At 40.9% G+C, this 22,245-nt stretch overlaps 1 protein-coding gene across 1 annotated transcript in view; it reads left to right on the forward strand.

The window, feature by feature from the left end:
- The window catches only part of LOC140716960 (complement C3-like), a 52,321-nt gene extending 33,502 nt beyond the window's left edge, over positions 1 to 18,819 (forward strand). Inside the window, exons 11-16 of the mRNA XM_073030154.1 lie at positions 85 to 231; positions 1,725 to 1,854; positions 11,155 to 11,205; positions 13,710 to 13,806; positions 15,420 to 15,487; positions 18,576 to 18,819. Of these exons, the coding sequence (XP_072886255.1) occupies positions 85 to 231; positions 1,725 to 1,854; positions 11,155 to 11,205; positions 13,710 to 13,806; positions 15,420 to 15,487; positions 18,576 to 18,646 (564 nt within the window). The 3' untranslated portion in view covers positions 18,647 to 18,819. The remainder of the gene's footprint in view (positions 1 to 84; positions 232 to 1,724; positions 1,855 to 11,154; positions 11,206 to 13,709; positions 13,807 to 15,419; positions 15,488 to 18,575) is intronic.
- The last annotated feature ends 3,426 nt before the right edge of the window (positions 18,820 to 22,245 follow it).

Raw genomic sequence — 22,245 nt, forward strand, 5'->3', positions numbered from 1 at the left:
TCTGATGTAAACCGGCCATTGGGGACTGGGCGATGAGTCGGGGACAGGGACTGAAGTGCTGGCATTCATTCCGACCCTTTACAGTTCCAGATGGTGCCCAGGTTTCTGGAGGAGAAGGACCAGAAAGACCTGCTGCTGTCCGTTTTCACCAACAGTACGGCGAGCGTCCACGTGAAGGCGGTGGATGGGCAGCTCTCGAGAGCTCACGTGGGCCTTGGCACCTACCAGCAGGTGAGAAGCTCCACTGGGCAATGTTCATGCAAAAGGGCTGGTGTACGGTCTTACTGAAATCTACCGGATCTGGAAGACCCAGATAGGGTGAACATAGAAAGGATTAGTGGGAGAGCACAGCCTCAGATTAAAAGGATGTTACTTTATAACTGAGATGAGGAGGAATTTCTTCTGCCAGAGGGTTGTGCACTTGTGAAATTTTTTTCCCCAGTGAGAGCTCTGGGATAATAATATTCTTCGGCTCTGCTCTGGGTACAGTTTGGTCCTCACCAATGAATCAAAGCCCATGCCTTTACCCAGGTTTGACACTGTAGCCATGCCTCCTCCCAGCAGTTGCCCCAGGAACCCTGATTTTCCTTGAGCGATCCAGTGACCAGCGTGAGGTGGTGGAATTTCAGCCCCAAAGATGGGAGGGAATGAAGCGAGTGGAAACCCCTTTGCCAGGAGGGCTGTGAAGCTTTAGACTTTGCTGCCACACCAGTGGATTCGGTCAAGGAAGGGAGCAGACTTATTCCCGGTGTGCAGACAGTTCAAGAAGGTGGAGCTGAGACAGATGACCTGCCATTTTACTGATGAATGGCAGAATGGGTTCAAGGGGCTTACTAGATCTGGTGCCACCATCCTAAATCCCGATGCCTCAACTGGGAGTAGGAGCTTCCCACCACCATTCAGTCATCACTTCACAGTGACCTGCTCGATATCACGTCTAACACCCAGACCTGAACGCCCCTCCAATTCCCAGATAACCTCCTTGGCCTTTCCAGGCTGAATGGTCATCCTCTCTCCCCCAGGTAGACATCACAGTTGGCCGAGAGTGATGAACAGATCAAAAAACCTTGACTCCTCCTTGCATACTCCACAGGTATAGTTTGAAGGTGGAAAGGGAAAGGTTTCAAGGAGATTTGTGAGGAAAGCATTTACAAGGAATTTGAACAGGCATGGAATGGAGGGATTTGGATCATATATGGGCACATGGAACTAGTTGGTGTTCTATATACATGGAGCAAGAACAACCATGGAGTAATAGGATTAAACATTTTTACTGAGTCACATTAGTAACAGTAGACACAGACACTTACAATGTAAGAGGTACAAAACAGGCACGCCAAGATGAAAGCATGCACACCAGAAAGCTCACACCTACTCCTACATGTAGAAGGCACAATAGATTGGCCGCATGCACACTCGCTGTATTCTCGCAATCGATCTAATATGGTAAGTTCATTACGTTCAGTACAGACACTGTGGACCAATGAGCTGGTCCCTGTAATGTACTTTTTAGTCGTTTTCTGTTCTCCTGTCCTCTATTCTTTGACTTTAGAGGGAATGGGTACTGGGAGGAGTGTAAATTGGAAGCAGCATTAATTGCTAATCTAATGCTCTACCTCAATGTAGTTGACCTATGGTGGTATTGTGAGTGTAGAGATGGTCCAACCCCCTTTAACAGAGGCCAAGTCTGTTGAAAGTGATGGCTTTTTCTTCTGACCGTGCAGGTGTTCTACAGAAAGGACTTGTATGATTTTGGCAGCTCCTATGGCGGGGGCCGAAACACGGCTGAGGTCTTCAAGGATTCTGGGCTGCGATTCATCTCTGATCTGATGCCAGAGTTACAACTGATGACAGGTAAGTGAGTAAAGACCAGACAAGTAATGGGGGGTGGGGGGGATAACAAACATCTCCACTTTATTGCAGAAGCAGATTATCCAGACACTGAGGGCACTGTGGTACAAAGGAATCCAGCATCCCCATGCACAGTTTGGAAAAGGCTTGTGTGCAAGTAGCAGAAGTAATCTGGAAAGCTGACGGAATGATACCATTGAGACACAGGAGACTACAGATGCTGGAACGCACAAAAACACAGAGGAACTCAGGGTCTTGCAGTGTCTGTGGAGGGAAACGGACAATCACCACTTCATGTTGAGACCCCTGAACTACACCAGCTTAGTTGTCCAGTGCCTTTTGACAGTCTCCACGGTCTTGTCATTTACTGTTTGTGGGAGCTGAGTACAGAAACAGCTGAGTAATTTAGTTATATATGGTATTGGTGAGACCACATCTGGAGTATTGTGACTAGTGCTTGTTCAAGGAAGGCCAAAAATAGAAGTAGAAGAGACACAGGGTCAGGGAATTTTTAACACAAAGCTCAATGCTAGACTTCAAGTGGAGAATCTTTTATTTTAGCATCATATCATGGAGAGTTCAATGTGAACTCTGAGGTACAAAGGAAAAGCTTGTCTTTATATCTAGTATCAGACAAATGAGCAAAACCAACTCCAATCAGCAAGATAAAGAGTTAATCTGGGCTTTATCTGCCTGCTATTTCTACAGCTGTCTTATCACTTTAATGAGGGATTTGGCCAGAACTGTAATCTTAGTTACGTAGTCTAGAAATTTTAATTATAAAAACAGCATGTTCTCAAGGACACCAAGCCTTTAGCAATAGTTACAGCTCTTTTAACCTTATATTCAAAATTATCTACCACACAGATCTTACTTGATGGATCCCTGAATTATCTAAAACAGTTGGACAAAATCATGCACACGATGCTGGCGAAAATTAACAAGTCAGGCAGCACTTATAGAGGGAAATAGTAAAAGTTTTGGGTCAAGACCCTTCAGAACAGGAAAGTGGATAGTATCCTGCTTTTGGCTTCTTCGCTCTTCCTTTCTAATCCTGATGAAGTGTCTCAGCCTAAAATGTCGACTATTTATTCCTCTGCATGGCTGCTATCTGCCTGTTGATTTCCTCCTGCATCTTATGTGGGTTTGATGCTCCGAATTTCCAGCGACCACAGAATCTCTTGTCACAAACCAGAGAAAACCCTCCGGCGCTGGAAATCCGAGCTACTCACACAAACTGCCGGAGAAACTCAGCAGGTCAAGCAGCATCTATGGAAAAGAGTACAGTCAATGATTTGGGCTGAAACCCTTTGACAGGACTGGAGTACAAAAACTGAAGAGTAGATTTAAGAGGTAAATGGAGGAGAGAGAGAAACACAAGGTGATAGGTGAAACCTGAAGAGGGAGGGATAAAGTAAAAAGTTGGGAAGTAAATTGGTAAAAGAGACAGCAGGCCAAAAAGGGGGGAGACCAGCGGGCAAGGAGATAAGATGAGAGAGGGACAAAGGGATGGGAATTGATGAAGGGAGGCATTACTGTAAGTTCGAGAAATCGACATTCATGCCATCAGGTTAGAGGTTACACAAACAGAATACAAGGTGTTGTCCCTCCAACTTAAGTGTGGCTTCATCACAACTATGGAAAAGGCCATGGATAGACATATTGGAATGGGAATGGGAAGGGGAATTAAAATGAGTGGCCCCTGGGAGATCCTGCTTTTTCAGGCAGGCGGAAGGTAGGTGCTTGGCGAACTGGTCTCCTAATCTATGTTGGGTCTCACTGATATACAGAAGGCCACACTGGATGCACTGGACACAGAATAGGTTCAACAGATTCACAGGTGAAGTGTTGCCTCACCTGAAAGGACTGTTTAGGGCCCTGAATGATAGTTTTTAAATATTATTTATTTATTAAATTTTAGAGATTACAAAGAATAAATGTGGTGATAAAATAGTAAGAAAAATGATGTTAACCCTCTCCCCTCCCCTTAACCCTTATCTAAAGAAAGAAAAGAAAGATTGCCTGGATATCGGAGGATCCCCACATGCTCCATGGAGTTCAAAATAATTTTAATATTTATTTTCACTTTCCCCAATTACTATAATTTTATCTTCAAAGGACCTATGTATCTAATCCTATCTTTTGTAAGTATGGGGACCAAATTTTCAAAAATATATCATATTCATTTCTTAGATTATACGTAATTTTTTCAAGTGGAATACAACTATGTATTTCATTATTCCAACGATCCATAGTTAAATTTAAATCAGATTTCCAAGTAACTGCGATAACTTTTTTGGCTACTGCCAATGCAATTTTTATAAATTTTTCTGATACTTATTCAATTTAAATTTTGTTATTGTCCCTTCAATGTCTCCTAATAAAAATAATAATGGACTATGTGGGAGTTGTACTCCAATAATTTGTTCCAATAAAAGTCTTAAATTAATCCAAAATGGTTGAATTTTAAAACAAGACCAAGTAGAATGTAAAAAAGTACCAATTTCTTGTTTACATCGAAAACATTGGTCAGACATATTTGAATTTAATCTATTTATTTTCTGTGGTGTTATATATAATTGATGTAAAAAATTATATTGCATTAATCTAAGTCAAACATTTATTGTATTTCTCATACTATCAGAACATAATCTTGACCAATTTTTTCCATCAATTTTAACATTCAGAACAGATTCCCATTTTTGTCTTGATTTATGAATTCCTAATTTAATTGTCTGCTTTTGAATCAAATTATACATACAAGATGTAAATTTTTTAATTTTTCCTTTCTGAATTAATATTTCTATTTCACTAGGTTTTGGTATCAACATTGTTTGTCCCAGCTTTTCTCGTAAATAAGCTTTTAATTGAAAATAACAGAAAAGAGTGTTATTTGATATTTGATATTTATTTTTTAATTGATCAAACAACATCAATATACCTCCTTCAAGACAGTCACCTATATATTTAATCCCCTTTTGAAACCAATTATGTAAAAGTTTATTATCCATTTTAAAAGGAGTAAGCCTATTTTGAATTAAAGTCCTTTTTGCTAATAAAGATTTCTTTATCTCATCGTCCATATTTACCTTATTCCATAAAACAATCAAATGTCTTAATACAGGAGATTCTTTTTTTTCCCGTATCCATTTGGATTCCCATTTATATATAAAATCTTCTGGTGTATTTTCTCCTATCTTATCTAATTCTATTCTAATCCATGCCGGTTTTTCTTCATCAAAAAAAGACACAATAAATCTAAGTTGATTTGCTTTATAATAATTCTTAAAGTTTGGAAGTTGTAACCCTCCTAAATCAAATTTACATGTCAATTTTTCCAATGATATTCTTGACATCTTTTCTTTCCAAAGAAATTTCCTTACATATTTATTCAGTTCTTGAAAAAACTTCTGAGGTAATTGTATTGGTAAAGTTTGAAATAAATATTGCAATCTAGGAAATATATTCATTTTTACAACATTAACTCTACCTATTAATGTTATTGGTAACATCATCCATTTATCAAGATCCTCTTTTATTTTTTTTTAATAATGGCAAATAATTTTGTTTATATAATTTTTTTACATCATTATTAACTCTAATACCTAAATATTTTATCCCATTTATTGACCATCGAAATTGAGTTGCTATTCGACATTGATTATAATTTCCTTTGGTAAGGGGTAAAATTTCACTTTTATCCCAGTTTACTTTATAACCCGATACTTCCCCATATTCTTCCAATCTAAAAGATAATCTTTGCAAAGATTGCAATGGGTTTGTTAAGTAAATCAAAACATCATCAGCAAATAAGTTAATCTTATATTCTTCTTGATTAACTCTAAAGCCCCCAATATCTGAATCTGTTCTAATTAATTCAGCTAATAGTTCTATTGCCAATACAAATAAAGCAGGTGATAATGGGCAGCCTTGTCTAGTTGACCTCGTTAAACAAAATGGTGTTGAAATCTGACCATTTGTAACTACTTTAGCTTGAGGATTAGTATTTAAAATTTTAATCCATTGTATAAAAGATTTTCCTAATTCATATTTTTCTAATACCTTAAATAAAAAATCCCATTCCAATCTATCAAATGCTTTTTCTGCATCCAAAGCAACTGCCACACTCATTTCCTCTCTTTTTTGTGCCAAATGAATTATACTAATTAACCGGGTTATATTATCCATTGATTGTCTATTTTTAATAAAACCTGTTTGGTCCATATGTATTAATTTTGGTAAATATTTAGATATTCTATTAGATAAAATTTTTGCTATTATTTTATAATCTGCATTCGACAAAGAAATAGGCCTATATGATGCTGGTTTTAAAGGATCTCTATCTTTTTTTGGCAGTACAGTTATGATCGCTGTTAAAAAAGATTGTGGGAGTTTATGCATTCTTTCCACTTGATATATTAATTCCATAAAAGGAGGAATTAATAAATCTTTAAATTTTTTATAAAACTCAGGAGGAAAACCATCTTCTCCTGGAGATTTATTACTCTGAAGTGATCCTAAAGCTTCTTCAACCTCTTTTAATGTAAAGGGCATATCTAATCCTTTCTGTTCTTCCAAATTTAATTTTGGAAGGGTTATTTGTGATAAAAATTTATCTATCTCAGCAATCTTATTCTTTGATTCTGATTGATATAGTTCAGTGTAAAATTTTTTAAAAGTTTCATTAATTTCTAAAGGCTTATAAGTAACCTTATTTACACTTGTTCTAATTGCATTTATTGTTTTAGAAACCTGTTCTGTTTTCAACTGCCAAGCAAGAATTTTATGTGATCTTTCACCTAATTCATAATATTTCTGTTTAATTCTCATAATTACTTTTTCTGTACGATATGTCTGGAGTGTATTATATTGTAGTTTTTTGTTAACAAGTTGTCTTCGTTTTTCTTCTGTCATGTGTCTTTGAGATTCTTTTTCTAACTTTATAATATCTTTTTCCAACTGATCTATTTCTGCTGTGTATTCCTTCTTAATTTTAGATGTATAACTTATAATCTGACCCCTTAAATATGCTTTCATCGCTTCCCATAATACAATTTTATCCTCTACTGAATGTAAATTTGTATCCAAAAAAAATTGAATTTGTTTTTTCATAAAATCACAAAAATCTTGATGTTTTAATAGAATTGAATTAAATCTCCATCTATAAATCGATTCCTCCTTATCCATCATTATCATTGTCATTATCAAGGGAGAATGATCTGACAGTATTCTTGCTTTATATTCCACACTTTTCACTCTATCTTGAATATTTTTTGACAGTAAAAAAAAATCAATCCTTGAGTAAGTTTTATGTCTATTTGAATAAAATGAATAATCTCTTTCTCTTGGATTAATTTTTCTCCATATATCAATCAGGTTTAAATCTTTCATTAATGATAAAGTTAATTTTGTTACTTTTGATTTTGTAGCAACTTTAGTTGACCTATCCAAAACTGGATCCAAATAAAAATTAAAATCTCCACCTATTAATATTTTATCATGTGCATCAGCCAATTTCAAAAAACCTTCTTGTATGAATTTTGCATCATTTTCATTTGGTGCATAAATGTTTATAAAAGTCCATAATTCTGAAAAAATTTGACAATGTATAATTACATATCTCCCCCCAGAATCAATTATTACATTTTGTATTTTAATTGGTAAAGATTTATTAACCAAAATTGCAACCCCTCTCGATTTTGAATTAAATGAAGCTGCAATAACATTTCCAACCCAATCTCTCTTTAATTTCTTATGTTCTGTTTCTGTTAAATGCGTTTCTTGTAAAAAAGCTATGTCTCCTTTCATTTTCTTAATATATGTTAAAACCCTTTTTCTTTTCACAAGTCCATTAATTCCATTAACATTAAAACTTAATAAATTAAGCAAATTAATCATTCATAGTACCTTGGGAACTCTTTAAAATTCTCCATTTTGCTATGAGTCTCTCCCCAACCATCCAGGCAAAAAAGAAGAAAAATATAAAAAAGATAACTAATATATAAGAAAAAAAAACAAAATACCCCCCCACTGATGTTGTGAATAAAAAGAACACAACATTACCCCCCCCCCCCCCCATTTTACGGGTCATGGCAATCGCCATGATTGTACATGTGAAACTCGCAGCCATTGATCAGGAGCTCCTCCAGCTCCCCCGCAAAAGCAAAAAAAAAAGAAAATATATTAGTGAAGAAAAAAAAAGAAAATAATTAATGTCTCTACTCCCAATTAATACTCCTCGACTATTTTTTTCTTCTTATAAATGTCCGTCAAGTCCAACCTTGTTTCAGTCTTCATCATTAGTCCATTTCATTTCTATAATTCTTTACTCCTCTTCGTGGACATCAGGTAATTTTTGTACAAATTTCTCCGCTTTCCGGTAGTCAACGAAAAATCTTCTTTCTTCGTTATCCAGGAAAATTATCAATTTTGCTTATAAATAGTTTCTAGTAGATATTTGTTAACTCTTCTTCATTTAAACCCTATTTCATTACTTTTTACGAGGGAGCTGGATTCCCAACGTCTCGACCCTACGTCATCACGTGACGCCCCCAGCCCTGAATGATAGTGAGGGAGGAGGTGTAGGGGACCTTCTGTCTCTTTTACCAATTTACTTCCCAGCTCTTTACTTCATCCCTTCCCCTTCAGGTTTTGCCTATCATCTGGTGTTTCTCTCTCCCCTCCCTGCACCGTTCAGCTTTTTTACTCCAGTCCTGCTAAAGGGTTTCAGCCCAAATCCTCGACTGTGCTCTTTTCCATAGATCCCGCCTGGCCTGCTGAGCTCCTCCAGCATTTTGTGTGTGTTGCAAAATCTCTTGTGTTCAGGTTTACTGCCAATAACAAATATCACAAAATTTGTTTTTTTTTACAGTTATAGTATGGTGAAAGATATAAAAAAGTACCAGTAGTTTGTATAACTAATGAAAAACAAAACTAAATCGATAGAGGAAAAGAGGAATACCGATATAATGTTCACAGGTTTATGGACTGTTGAAATATCTGATGGTGGAGGGGAAGAAACTGTTTGTGAAATGTTGAGTGTGGGTCTTCATGCTCCTGTACCTCCTCCCTGATAGTTGTAATGAGAAGAGGGCATTTCTCAATGGTGAGGATGGATGCTGCATTCTTTAGGCACCAGCTTTTGAAGACGTCTTCAATGGTGGGGAGGATTGTGCCCATAATGGAGCTAGTTGAATCCACCACCCTCTGTAACCTCTTGTGATCCTTTGCATTAGAGCTTCCATACCATGCTGCGACGCTCGCACCATACACTTGTAGAAATTTGCAACAAGAGACTTTTGAGGCATACCACATCTCCTCAAACACCTAATGAAGTGGAGCTGCTGATGTACGTTTGTCATGATTGCATCAGTGTGTTGAGCCCAGGGTAGATCCTTTGAAATATTTATGACCAGAAACTTAAAGCTGCTCACCCTTTCCACCGCTGACTCCTCAGTGTGGACTGTTGTGTGTTTTCCCAACTTTCTGAAGTTCACATCACTTCTTTGGTATTCCTGACTCTGTGTCAGTGGAGAAGCGGAAGAGAGGAATTGAATGAAACAGAGGATCCTGAGATGCTTTTCCAGTCAGCCCATTTACAGGAAGTATGTGGAGGTTTTAGAAAGGGTGCAGAAGAGGTTCTCTAGGATATTACCTATATTAGTGGGCATGAACTATAAGGAGAGGTTGGATAAACTTGGGTTGTTTTCACTGGAGCACCAGAAACTGAGGAGAGACATAATAGAAGTTTATGAAATTATGTGAGGTGCAGATAGGGCAGGAAGTCAGAATCTTTTTCCCGGTAGAAATCTCAAGTACTGGAGAACATAACTTTAAAATGGTAAACTTTAAACTTCGTAACTTTGAAAGTTTAAAGGAGACATGTAGCAAAGCTGTTCTTATGTGGAGGACTGTGGGTGGCTGGAACAAGCTGCCAGAGGTTTTGTTGGAGCATATGCAATAGTCTCAATTAAGAGCCTTTTAGGTCGCATGTGAATGTGCATAGTGAGACAGAAGTTTAGTTTAATTTAGCATTGTGTTTGACACAGACATTGTTCTGAACATGTTCTCTTCTCATTGCTACCATCAAGGAGGAGCTACATGAGCCTGAGGACACATACTCAATGTGTTAGAAACAGCTTCTTACCCTCCACCATGAGATTTCTGAATGGACAATGAACCCATGTACCTCACTACCTTTTTTTTTGCTCCTGCTTGTCCTACTTATTTAATTTAATTTTTATATTATTGTAATTTAGTTTTTAAAAATTATTATGTATTGTAATGTACTGCTGCCGTAAAACAACAAATTTCACGACATATGCTGGTGATAGTCAAGCTGACTCTGATTCCGATTTGCATGCCGGGTAGACAGATCACTCCATACATCAGTACATCATGGTACAAAAAGAAAAGTCAGTAATAGAATGGAGAATGTAGTTTTACAGTTACAGAGAACGTGCAGCTGGACAATGCAGGTAAGCATTGGGAGAAAAAGAGTTCAACTTAACCATACAAATGTCTTATAACAGTGGGATAGATCAGTCTTTGGGCTACGTCTTCTCAAACTTTTTGTATCTTCTGCCAAATAGAAGGAGAACAGAGAGAATGTCTGGGGTGGGTGGGGCCTTTGATTATGTTGGCTGTTTTTCCCAAGACCTCCAAGAGGATCACAAACTTGTCGTTGGGTTTGGAGGCTTGCATGCTTCAGTGACCTGGAGAGCTAAGTTGGCTGGAGTCAGGGCTTTATTCTTTGGTTCCCGGTAGGGTCACCCAGGCCAAACAGGTCAAAAGGTAGAGGCCAGGCCAAGAGTGATCCACCATTCCTCCATGTTCGGGGGTTCAGCTCAAGGCCAACAATCCTGACCGGTAAAACAAAGTTGTTATGGAAACAACAATGAACTTCAACATCTGAGTGCAATGTTATCTCTGAGTCCCCACCTGGGACTTGCTTGATTGACAGTACTGAAAACCAAGCGGAAGCTACTGACATGATGAAAGACACCCTGAACACTGAAGGAACTTCATTGCTGCCCTAAACACCGGTGGCATAATGGGCAGTAAAGTTTCCTGAGGCAGCGGGAAGTGTAGGCAAAGTCAGTGAAGGGGAGGCCTCTTTTCCTTGTGGATTGAGCTGAGCTGCTGTAAATCAGGGCCATTCAGAGAGCTGTTGCCAGAATAATATGGTTGATATTTAATGTGATGCTCCGGAAATGCAGGTTGCTAACGCTCCTCATCCTTCAGCCCATCTCTGAGAGTTGCCTGCAACAAACTAATTGAATGAAATGATTGAATTGTTTGCAGAGCCGGCAACCATTCCATGGCAGAGGAGTCCGTTGCAGCCACAGAGAAATGGTAAGAAATAACTTCCACACGTCTTAAAAAATCAAATCAATGTCAAAATTTGTTGGCGGGTGGTGTAATGGCATCAGCACCAGGCTTCGAGACAAGTAGTCCCGAGTTCGAATCCAGCTGGCTCCTTGCACGCTTTCCATCTGCGCTGGGATTGAGGTAACAACTCGGCCTCATAAAAAAACCGTCAGAAAATGCAGAAACGGCAAGAATGCCACCTGATGCGCTACAAGGCATGAACGAGCACAACAAAGTTAAAGTTAAGTTGAAAGCCACGTGTATGCAATGAAAAACTTGCAACATCACAGGCACATGGCATCAAACGAGCAGCTACCGGACGGATGAGGGAAAGTGCAACGCCAATGAGTGGCACGATAATGCAATCCACCAGGAAGGGTGAGAAACGCACAAGAGCCAGGGAGCAGGAGAAATGGACCTTCAGCCCATCAAGTGTGTGCTGGCACGCACTAACACTATACTGATCCCATTTCAATTTGTTCCAATTCCCCCTCCCTCTAGATTTTACTCTTCAACTTCACATGACGGGCAATTTGCAGCAGTCACTTAACCCACAGACCGGCACATGTTTGGGATGTGGGAGGAACCTGGAGCCTGGAGAGCTCGGGCAAAACCCCCACAGTCACAGTGAGAACATGCAAATTCCACACACACAGACAGTGCCGGAGATCTGCAACCGTGAGGCAGTGGCATTATTTTTTTAAATTACTTGATAGTATTTTATTGTGTTATAATTCAAAATACCTATAGAGTCATAGCAATCTACAGCACATTCCAGGCCCTTCGGCCCACAATATTATGCCACCCGTATAACCTACTCTAGAAACTGCCTAGAATTACCTTATCGCATAACCCTTTATTTTTCTAAGCTTCGTGTACCTGAGAATCTCTTAAAAGACCCTATTGTATCCACCCTTACCACCTTCGCTGCAAGCGCATTCCACACACCCACCACTGTGTAAAAAAATTGACCTCTGACATTCCCCTTGTACCTAGTTCCAAGCACCTTAAAACTATGTCCCCTCATGCTAGGTATTTCAGCCCTGGGGAAAAAGCCTCTGACTATCCACATGATCAATGCCTCTCATCACCTTATACACTCTATCAGCTCACCTCTCCTCTATCGCTGCAAGGAGAAAAGGCCAAGTTCACTCTAACCTATTCTCATAAGGCATGCTCTCCAATCCAGTCAACATCCTTGTAAGTCGATATTTCTTATTTAAAATTATTCTTATTGTATTTTATTGTATAAATAGTTGCCACATCACAGCTTCAGAGACTGGCTTCAATCCCGACCTCTGGTGTTGTCAGTGAGGAGTCTGCACATCCTCCCTGTGACCTCATTAGGCTCGGATTAAATTGGAGGGTTGCTTGCTGCTGTGGCTCGAAGGGCCAGCAGGGCCTGTTCTGTGGTGTATCTCAATAAATGATTAACTGGATTTTATTAGGAGATGCAGTGTGGAACAGGCTTTCTGGCCTACTGAGCTGTGCTGCGCACCAGCCTGAGCCTAATCACCAGACAATTTACAATGCCCAGCTAACCTACTTCGGACTGTGGAAGGAAGCCAGAGAGGAACGCACAAACTTCATTATGAGGAACGGCGCACTTGAACTTTGAACTCCGACGCCCCGAGCTGTAATAGCGTCCCAGTAACTGCTATGCCATCATGGCACCGTAGGTGTGGGATACAACCTGGCTGGAGTTGATTGCAATGTGAGGAGGATAAAATAGGATCAACACACTCACTGGGTCACTGCTTTCGTGCCGTACCACGCTATGATCCAGAACAGTCACTAACACTGTAACCTCTTGCGTTTAGAACGTCTAGCTGTCCAAAGGCAGGAGAACAACAGACTCAGAATCGGGTTTAGTAGGAATAGGAGAATGCCACTCTGCCCTTCCAGCCTACCTCATTGTTCAATATAGTCTGTCATAGGCCTCATTCCTCCACTGTGCTGTTCCCCACGGCTCCCAACCTCCCAATCGTTCTCAAATATCCATCTTGTCTTTAAGCATCCCATGATTACACCATCCATACCATAGGAACAACTGCTTCCTTTGTCCATTATGTGCCGTGCTGAATGATGTGGGCAATCGTGGTCTTTCTATGACCATGCTTGTTCTTGGCAAAGGTTTCTGTGGAAGTGGTTTGCCATCACCTTCTTCTGAGCCGTGTCTTTCCAAGACGGGTGACTCCAGCCATTATCAATACCCGTCAGAGACTGCCTGGCGTCAGTGGTCACATAACCAGGACTTGTGATATGCAACAACTGGTTCCTTTGCAATATTTAGTTTTCCAAAGATGGTTTCAGCATAATCCGTTGTGCAGATTGATTTTGCTGAGTGGGTCAACAGTGATATGCCAAGGGCAATGCACACCAACTCGGCCAAACCAGGCTTCCTCTGCACACCTCAAGAGGCCAATTGTAACAGATAATTGCTGGACATTTGCTGATAATGTGTCTTGTGCTTTCCTCTTTGCGTATAGATATTACAGTCACAAGCACATTTCCTAGACTACAGCCTTTGTTCAAGCAGGCTTGGATGTGGGAGATACAAGAAACTACAGGGACAAACACATTTCGGTAATGATGGTGGTGGTACATGCCTTGAAACTGGAAGCTACAATTATATGCCATATGCCATAAGATGTAGGAGCATAATTAGGCCATTTGGCCCATCAAGTCTGCTCCATCAATCAAAGTTGGCTGATTTGTTTTTCTCTCTCAACCTCATTTCCCCCACCTACTTCCCATAATTTTTAACACCCTTACCAATCAATCTCTGCCTTACATACACCCAGTAACTTGGACTCCACAGTACTGCATGGCAAACCATTCCACAGATCCACCACCCTCTGGCTGAAGAAATTGCTCCTCATATCATCCCTAAAGAATATCCCACTGAACTCTCCTATTGATGGAAACACCCTCTCAATGAGCACTCTATCCAATCCCTTCAGTATCCAGTGGACTTCAGTGAGAATCCCTTTTGTCAACTGGGTGCAGGGCCAGAGACATCAAATGCTTCTCACACATTGACCCTTTCATTCTCATTCACTCTTAAAGGATTATTTGGGATCACGTACTAAAGTAGTTCAGGTCATTCTCATTGGAACACTTGGGAAGTGATTTGGCTTAAAAGATTGTTTCAGGTTTGGACTGACAATTGGAAGGGAAAGTTGGTTTCAGGATGAAAGGCATAGCATTCATACCTAGAGTACAAAATGCCTACATGACAGGTATCAATAATCTTGAAAGTGAGTACAGAGAAAAATTACAAGGATGTTGCCTGGACTTGAGGACCTGAGTTATAGAAACATGTTGAATAGATTTGTACCATATTCTCTGGAACAGAAGGAAATCAGGGAAGATCTTACAGAGGTATATAAAATTATGAGGGATAGGATGTGTGCATGCAGGCATTTTCACCTGAGGTTGTGGTGAGACTAGAATTAGAGGTCATAGGTTTATGGTGAAAGGTGAAATATTTAAGGGCAATCTGAGGAGGGGAAACTTTGTTACTCGGAGGGTGGTGAATGTATGGAATTAACTGGCAGTAAAGTGGTAGATGAGGGATCTATTGTAACATTTAAGAGAAGTTTGGATACGTATATGGATGGATGGGATATTATCCAGCTGCAGGTAGATGGAACTAGGCAGAAGATCAGGTTACCGTGGAGCAGAAAGTCTGCCCGGCCTCCTTCTGTGTTGTACTCTCGGACTCTAGGTTCTAAAATGGAATTGCTTAAGGGTGGGAGCAAGGGTTGTGGGAAAGGTGTGGAGGAGGGGAAATTCCAGATTGCACTACTGGAAGCTGGCAAGGGGTTAATCTCACGCAGCACCAGCCTCTGTGTTAGAACAAATGAATGATAATATAATTCTGTGTGACCTACTGGATGATAGTGTCACAGAAGGAAGAGCTTTAGGGTCTGACACTTCTGTTCCTCCTTTGATTGATCATTCCCTTCTTCCATGGGCTGAGTCCGACGTTCCAATGGGAGAGATAATTTCTCCTGTATTCCCACCTGGAATTGCTTAGTGAGTCATTTGCAGCTTCACAGGGAAGCCAGAAACAAAGCACTCATGTCTGTGCATTTATGGGAAAATACACAGTACAGATATTTTTGTGGAAATATGGTCTCCAGGACAGATAAAATATGAATGGAATATTACAATCTGTTTCTCTCTCCCTGCAGATTAACATTGGATATCAATTTACCAAAGTTGTGGGAAATTTCTGCATTTAGTATTCTAGAAGACGGGGGTAAGTATTTTGTGTCAGAAAATGACCTTTTGATAACTTTGAGTTCAGCCATTCTTGCTCGGGAAGAGCATTGGGGGGAATGTGTATGTGTGTGATCCTTTTCACTTGGCTTAAGGTCTCTGATGTTCCTAGTTTGCATTCTGGGGAGCTCCTGAACTGCGTGGATGGGAATGTGGTGGGACTGTAAGGGCCTGCCAGCCAACTGCAGAACACATGGAAGCCATCCACACAGAAGCAGGAGATGGAGAAGCACGAGTCGGGAAAGCCCGACTGGCTCTCCTCCTGCCCATGAGTACGTAGTCCATGGACACTGTAAAGGATGCCGAAGCCAGAGAAGGATGCGCTTCACACCTGACCCCTCAATGCCCAGCCACACCTAGTAGTGCCTTGACATCTATTTATCTATGTGTATTTAAAGGATGGTTTAAATATTTTCTAAAATATTTAAAAAGTTCTCACCTGTCTCTAATCAGTTCAATGAAGTGGAATGATCTCCTGTCAGTCAATTCAGCCCCTTTATATTCCAGCTTTCAAGCTCCTTTACCAACTTCTGGTCCATCATCTTTCAGAGCTAAGTGCTTGTCCAGACTGTGTAAGAGCATCTGCATTCAGGAATGGAATCAGCTACACCGTTATTGAATGCTCTTTGCGGCTCTTTGCGCTTATCACTTTAATGCACCTTGTCTGACCCATCCTCAGTGAGCTCCACTAAATTTATTCCACAAAGTTTCTGCCACAAAACCATACTGACTCTGATCCTCTTATGATTCGCTAAATGACACGTCATTACCTTCACTACAAAGGGTTCCCATCAGCTGACATTGGATTAACTTATCTAAATTCCCTGCCTTCTGATCACCTCCTTTTCTCAGCTCTGGTGTTGCATCTACAGTTTCTCAACCCTCTGGGACCTCTCCACAACCTAGGGAATGTTTGAACATTGCAACCAACATATGCACTGTCTCTGCAACCAATTCCTTTAAAAGACTGGGATGTAGGTCCCAGAAGTTCATCTCAATTTATGCTATTTGCAATATATAAGATAGAAAGTAACTTGAATTCCTTTATTGCTGCAGTCCCTTTTAAAAAAAATATTGTTGCTGTTTCTTTTGTGTTTTCTACCATGAATCTCTGCTATTTCTCTATTTCATAGAGCCATGGAGAGTTAGTATGGTAGAAGGCTCCTTGGCCCAATGAGAGTAGCCAACTATCGGCCATGCTAAACCTACTGTAATCTCATTTATACTTCCTACATTCCCCTCATATTCTACCCCTCACCTACACACAGTGGGGAGGGGTAAAATTTACCAGTCAATTGATGCACATCTTCTCTTAACATCGTGCACGGAAACTGGAGTGTCCGGTTGAAATCTACGTGGTCGCAGGGAGCATGTGTAAACTCCACACAAACAGCACCAGATGTCAAGATTGAACTAGGTTCACTGGAGCTGTGTGGCATTAATATTGGTCACCACTTGTTCAATATCATCCCTGCAGGCTCTATTACTTCTAGATTGATGCTGCATCCTTCTTCCCATCTTAAACCTGTTTTTTTGATCCTCCTGTCTTTGCTAAAAGGTTTTCAACACCTACTTTATTGATCCCTCTCATACTCTTATCAACTTAAACCTAAAACCTCACCTTAACCCTATGTCCTCTAGCTCTTGAGTTCCCAACCTTGGGAAAAACGATATATGCAGTCATCCCATCCATACCCTCATAGTTTTATACGCTTTTATAAAGTCACTCCTCAATCTCCTACTTTCCAAGGAAAAGGTCCTAGTCTACCCAACCTCTTCCTGTAACAATTCCTAGTGTGTAGGCAGCCTCTCATAAATGACGTCTTCCCTCAGCCTCCTTCCTAGCAAAACAATTACAGCCTACCCAATATGGGCAACACAGCTGCCCAGACTTGAAAGTGCTCGTTGACTGCACATCTGCACCATCTGGGTCTAAATTCCCAACATCTACAGCCTCTGTGCAGCATTCTCTCCAATCTGGAGTCATCAACCCCTTATCCTGAGTTGAGAAACTCCAGCTGTGGACTTTCAGTCCAAGGAGACAGCCTCTCAGAGTCTCAAATCAGATCCCTTCTCATTCACTTAAACCCCAGTGGTTATAAATCAGACTCACTATGGGTTAGGGTAGGATAAAATAGCAGAGGAGAGGTGCGTTGACGGACCACTGTAAACTGCTCTGTGTGTAGATGAGTTGTAAAGTCTGGGGCGTGGGGAGTTATAGACTCTAAGCATAATCGAGTAATGCAACATGCCCAACCCATCCACGTTGACCCTGCTCTCATTTAGCACATAATCTTCTAAAACCTTCCTATCCAATGTTTTCACATGTCTTTTGTATTTGTCATTGTACCTGTTTCCTCTGGCAGCTTGTATACACACTGACCTCTGCAGGAAGAAGCTTCTCCCTGACCCCCTTTAGAGCTTTCCCCTCTCACCTGAAACCTATGCCCCGCAGCTCTTGATTTTCCAACCCCGGGGAAGAGAATATGTGCATTCTCCCTCGTCATTTTATACACATGTATAAGGTCAGTCCTTAGTCTCCTACATGCCAAGGAAAAGTCGTAGTCAGCCCAACCTCTCCCTATAACAAGCTCTTGACTGCCGCTAGTGTCTTCCTAAATCTTCATACCCTTTCCCTTTCCAGTTTAATCATGCACCTCCTACAACAGGACGACTGAAGCTGTACACTGTGGCCTCACCGATATCTGCGCAGCTGCAGTCCTAACTCCTGTGCTTGCTGACTGATGAAGGCCAGCAGCTAAATTCCTTCTTCACCACCCCACCTCCCTTTACGACGGGAGAGTAAAATGAGATTAGTTTGAATGGATACTTGGTTGCCAGCACACACTCAGTGGGGCTGAAGGGCCTGTTTGTGTCCTGTATGACTCCAAGAGGCAATTAGAAAACATTCCAATTGATCGTATTTCACCACAGTGTAAGTGATTCAGATTAAATGATTAAAGTCAGAGGGATTAGATTATTTTCTGAAAGTCATTTGAGAATCTTAAATTGTTTTTAAGTATGTTTCCCTAAGGAGAACTTACTGATATTTTCTTTTACATTTTAAGAGCTATGCGTTGCAAAACCGCTGATGGTTAAGATAAATGACGACGGGAACACAGCCCATCGAAGGGAGTGAATTCCTTATCCAAACTGCGGTAGTCAATTCGGTGCCATGTCATCACGACGACCATCTGTTTAGTTCCCTGACAGCCCTCTGTGACTTTCAAATGACAGTGACATTAATATCAAGTTCTTCTTAATGTGTTGGTGAGTCAGCTGAGTAAAAAATAAATATTCTTCAAACTCTGAGCTGAGACTGATTAGTTTTTGAAAAAAAACTTTGCTACTTTGATGTCAAATTAAAACCGAGAGCATTATAGATTCCCTGGATGGTTATAAACCATAATGAATCACTAACGTATGATAGAGATATCAGAGACTGCAGTCACTAGAATCTGGAGCAACAAATGATCTGCTGGAGGAACTCAGTGAGTCGAGCAGTACCTGTGCAGGAAAAGGAATTAGAAAACGTCCAAAACTCTCTGTCGGTCGACTGGTCCTGATGTAGGGCTTCAACCCAAAATCTTGACAATTATTTTCCTCCCACAGATACTGGTCAATCTGCCGAGTTCCTCAGCACAAACAAGCGAAAATCTGCAGATGCTGTAAATCCATGCAACACACAGAAAATGCTGGAGGAGCTCAGCGAACAGGCAGCATCTGTGGAAAAGAATAAACAGTCAACATTTCGGGCCAACGTTTCAACGTTTAGGACTGATGAAGTGTCTCAGCCCGAAACATTGACTGTTCACTCTTTTCCGCAGATGCTGCCTGGCCTACTGAGTTCCTCCAGCAGGTCATGTGTTGCCAACATATCACTGTCACTTCACAGCAGCTGGGTCTAATCCTGGGACTCTCTCCCCAACAGCATCTTCACCAGAAGGATGGTGAGGTTCAAGAAAGAAACCTTTCCAAGGATGTATAATAAATTTTCTGTGGATGAATGAGTGACAGAAAATGTACCAGGAAAAGTGCAACAGAAGCGGGATTTTTATGTTGCATTTTTGTTTAAAGTCAAGGGAATCGGCATTATTGCTGGCAGGCAGCTATTTGCTCTTGTTTTTGAAGGTATTGGATGGAATCAAAGCTGAATTAGTATTGGCTACAACTCCAATGACAATCAGGGACTGTCCAGCCCTCTCCTATGCACTGATAGAGCAAGGTGGCATGGCTGGAAAGGCCTGTTAACACCAAGGGAAATGTTAGTGCAACAGTTCATTGCCAGGCTGGAGTCCAAGTTGCTTCGTAACTCTATGGTTTGAGGTTGTGGTTCTGTGGAGAAATGAAAGCGGTACTGCTGGCTCATAGATGCCAGTGACCCCAGTTTGATCCTGTACTCTGGAGTTTACACATGTTTTCCCATGACCACAATGCTTTCCCCGGGTGCTCCAGTTTCCTTCCACATCCCAGAGACATATTGGTTAGTAGATTCGATAGTTACTCTAAATTTGGTTCCAGTGTGGAGAGTTGGAAATAAAAGGAACACAGAAAATGGAGATGCCAGAATTCTTAAATAAAAGAAGAAGATGCTGGAAACACAGCAGGCCAGTCAACATCTGTGAGTGAGGAATCAGCATCAAAGTTCCAGCAGGTCAATCAAGGTCTGAGGAGAGAGAAGAAGATTTAATGTTTCAGGTAAAAGGTGGAAACACTTAGCAGGTCTGTCAGCATCTGTGGGGAGAGAATCAAAGAGTTAAAGCTCCAAAGATCTTTCATCAGAACTGGGGAAGTAAAGAAGTTAGTTTTAAGTTGCAGAAAATGTGGTTGGGGGAAGGTATAAAAATATCAGAAGTAATATCTGAATTAGGGTGAGACCAGCATTACTGTGGGAATAAGTAGTAGAAGTTATCCACTCAAAGGGTTAACTGGGGTAGTGGGAGAGTTGATGAGTTGATCAGGATAGTGGTGGGCATTTGCGATAATAGTCGTGAAGGTGCGGATTGATGAGATTATTTTGAGAACTAGCATAGATTCCATGGACCAAACAGCCTTCTATGTATGTTGACAAGTAAAAACAGGATTGATAAATCTGGTGTCAAAATTGTTGAGTCCAAACTGATTTACTGAACTTTGAGAGATTGAGACCCGTTTTCCAATTCTGGTGACTCGACCACATCCAGTTTGAATCAAAGTAGCCATCTAAAGTGCTTGTGTGAGCCAGTCTCCTTGGGGCAATGTGATGAGTGTCCAATGCTGGACCAGATCCCAACATTGCAAAACACAGTGTGTGGAGGAAATGATCCTCAAGTGTGAGACAAACATTGCAACTTCTATTGTTGAAGAGGGAACCAGCATAACTGCAGTGTCAACTTTGTTAAGTTGGTCCAGTTGAGCACAATGTCAACATTGCTGTTTTAGAACATAGAAATCTACAGCACATTACAGGCCCTTCATCCCACAAAATTGTGCCCATTATGTCACATACTCTAGAAACGGTCTAGAATTTACCTACCGCATAGCCCTCTACTTTTCTAAGCTCTGTTTACCTGTCTAAGAGTCTCTTAAAAGACCCTTTTTTATACACCTCTACCACTGTTGTCAGCAGTGCATTCCATGCATGCACCACTCTCTGTGTAAAAGAACTTACCCCTGACTTCCCGTCTGCACCTACTTCAATGCACCTTAAAACTATATCACCTCATATTAGCCATTTCAGCCCTGGGAAAAAGCCTCTGGCTATCCACACGATCAATGCTTCTCATCATCTTATACACCTCTATCAGGTCACCTCTCATTCTCTGTCGCTCCAAGGAGAAAAGGTCAAGCTCACTCAATCTATTCTCATAAATTACGCCCTCCAATCCAGGCAACATCTGTGTAAGTCTCCTCTGCACTCTCTCTATAGTATTCACATCCTTCCTGTAGTGAGGTGGCCAGAACTGAACACAGTACTCCAAATGGGGTCTAACTAAGGTCTTATGTAACTGCAACATTACCTCACGGCTCTTGAACTCAGTCCCACGATTGATGAATGCCAACACACCATTCGCCTTCTTAACAACACTCTCAACCTGTGCAGCAGCTTTGAGTGTCCTATGGACGTGGACCCCAAGACCTCCCTGATCCTCCACACTGCCAAGAGTCTTACCATGAACGTCACAGTTACCTGGGTTGGACTCCATCTGCCACTTCTCAGCCCAGTTCTGCAACTTATAGATGTCCTGCTGTAAACTCTGACAGGTCTCCAAACTCTCCGCAACACCCCCAATCTTTGTGTCATCAGCAAATTTACTAATGCATCCCTCCACATCCTCATCCAGGTCATTTATAAAAATTGCAAAGAGGCTGCATCCCAAAACAGATCCCTGAAAAACACAATTACTCATTGTCTTCCATGCAGAATATAAACCATCTACCATCACCCTTTGCCTTCTGTGGGCAAACCAATTCTGGATCTACAAAGCAAGGTCTCCTTGGATCCCATGCCTCGTTACTTTCTGAATGAGCCTTGTCTGGGGAACCTTATCAAATGCCTTACTGAAATCCATATACACTACATCCACTACTCTACCTTTACCAATGTGCTTTGTTACATCCTCAAAGAATTCAATCAGGCTTGTAAGGGACAAACTGCCCTTGACAAAACCACGCTGACTATCCCTAATCAGATTATGTCTCTCCAAATGCTGATAAATCCTGCCTTTCAGGATCTTCTTCAACAACTTGCCCACAACT

The sequence above is a fragment of the Hemitrygon akajei genome, chromosome 2 (assembly GCF_048418815.1).
Source record: "Hemitrygon akajei chromosome 2, sHemAka1.3, whole genome shotgun sequence".
NCBI lineage: Eukaryota > Metazoa > Chordata > Chondrichthyes > Myliobatiformes > Dasyatidae > Hemitrygon > Hemitrygon akajei.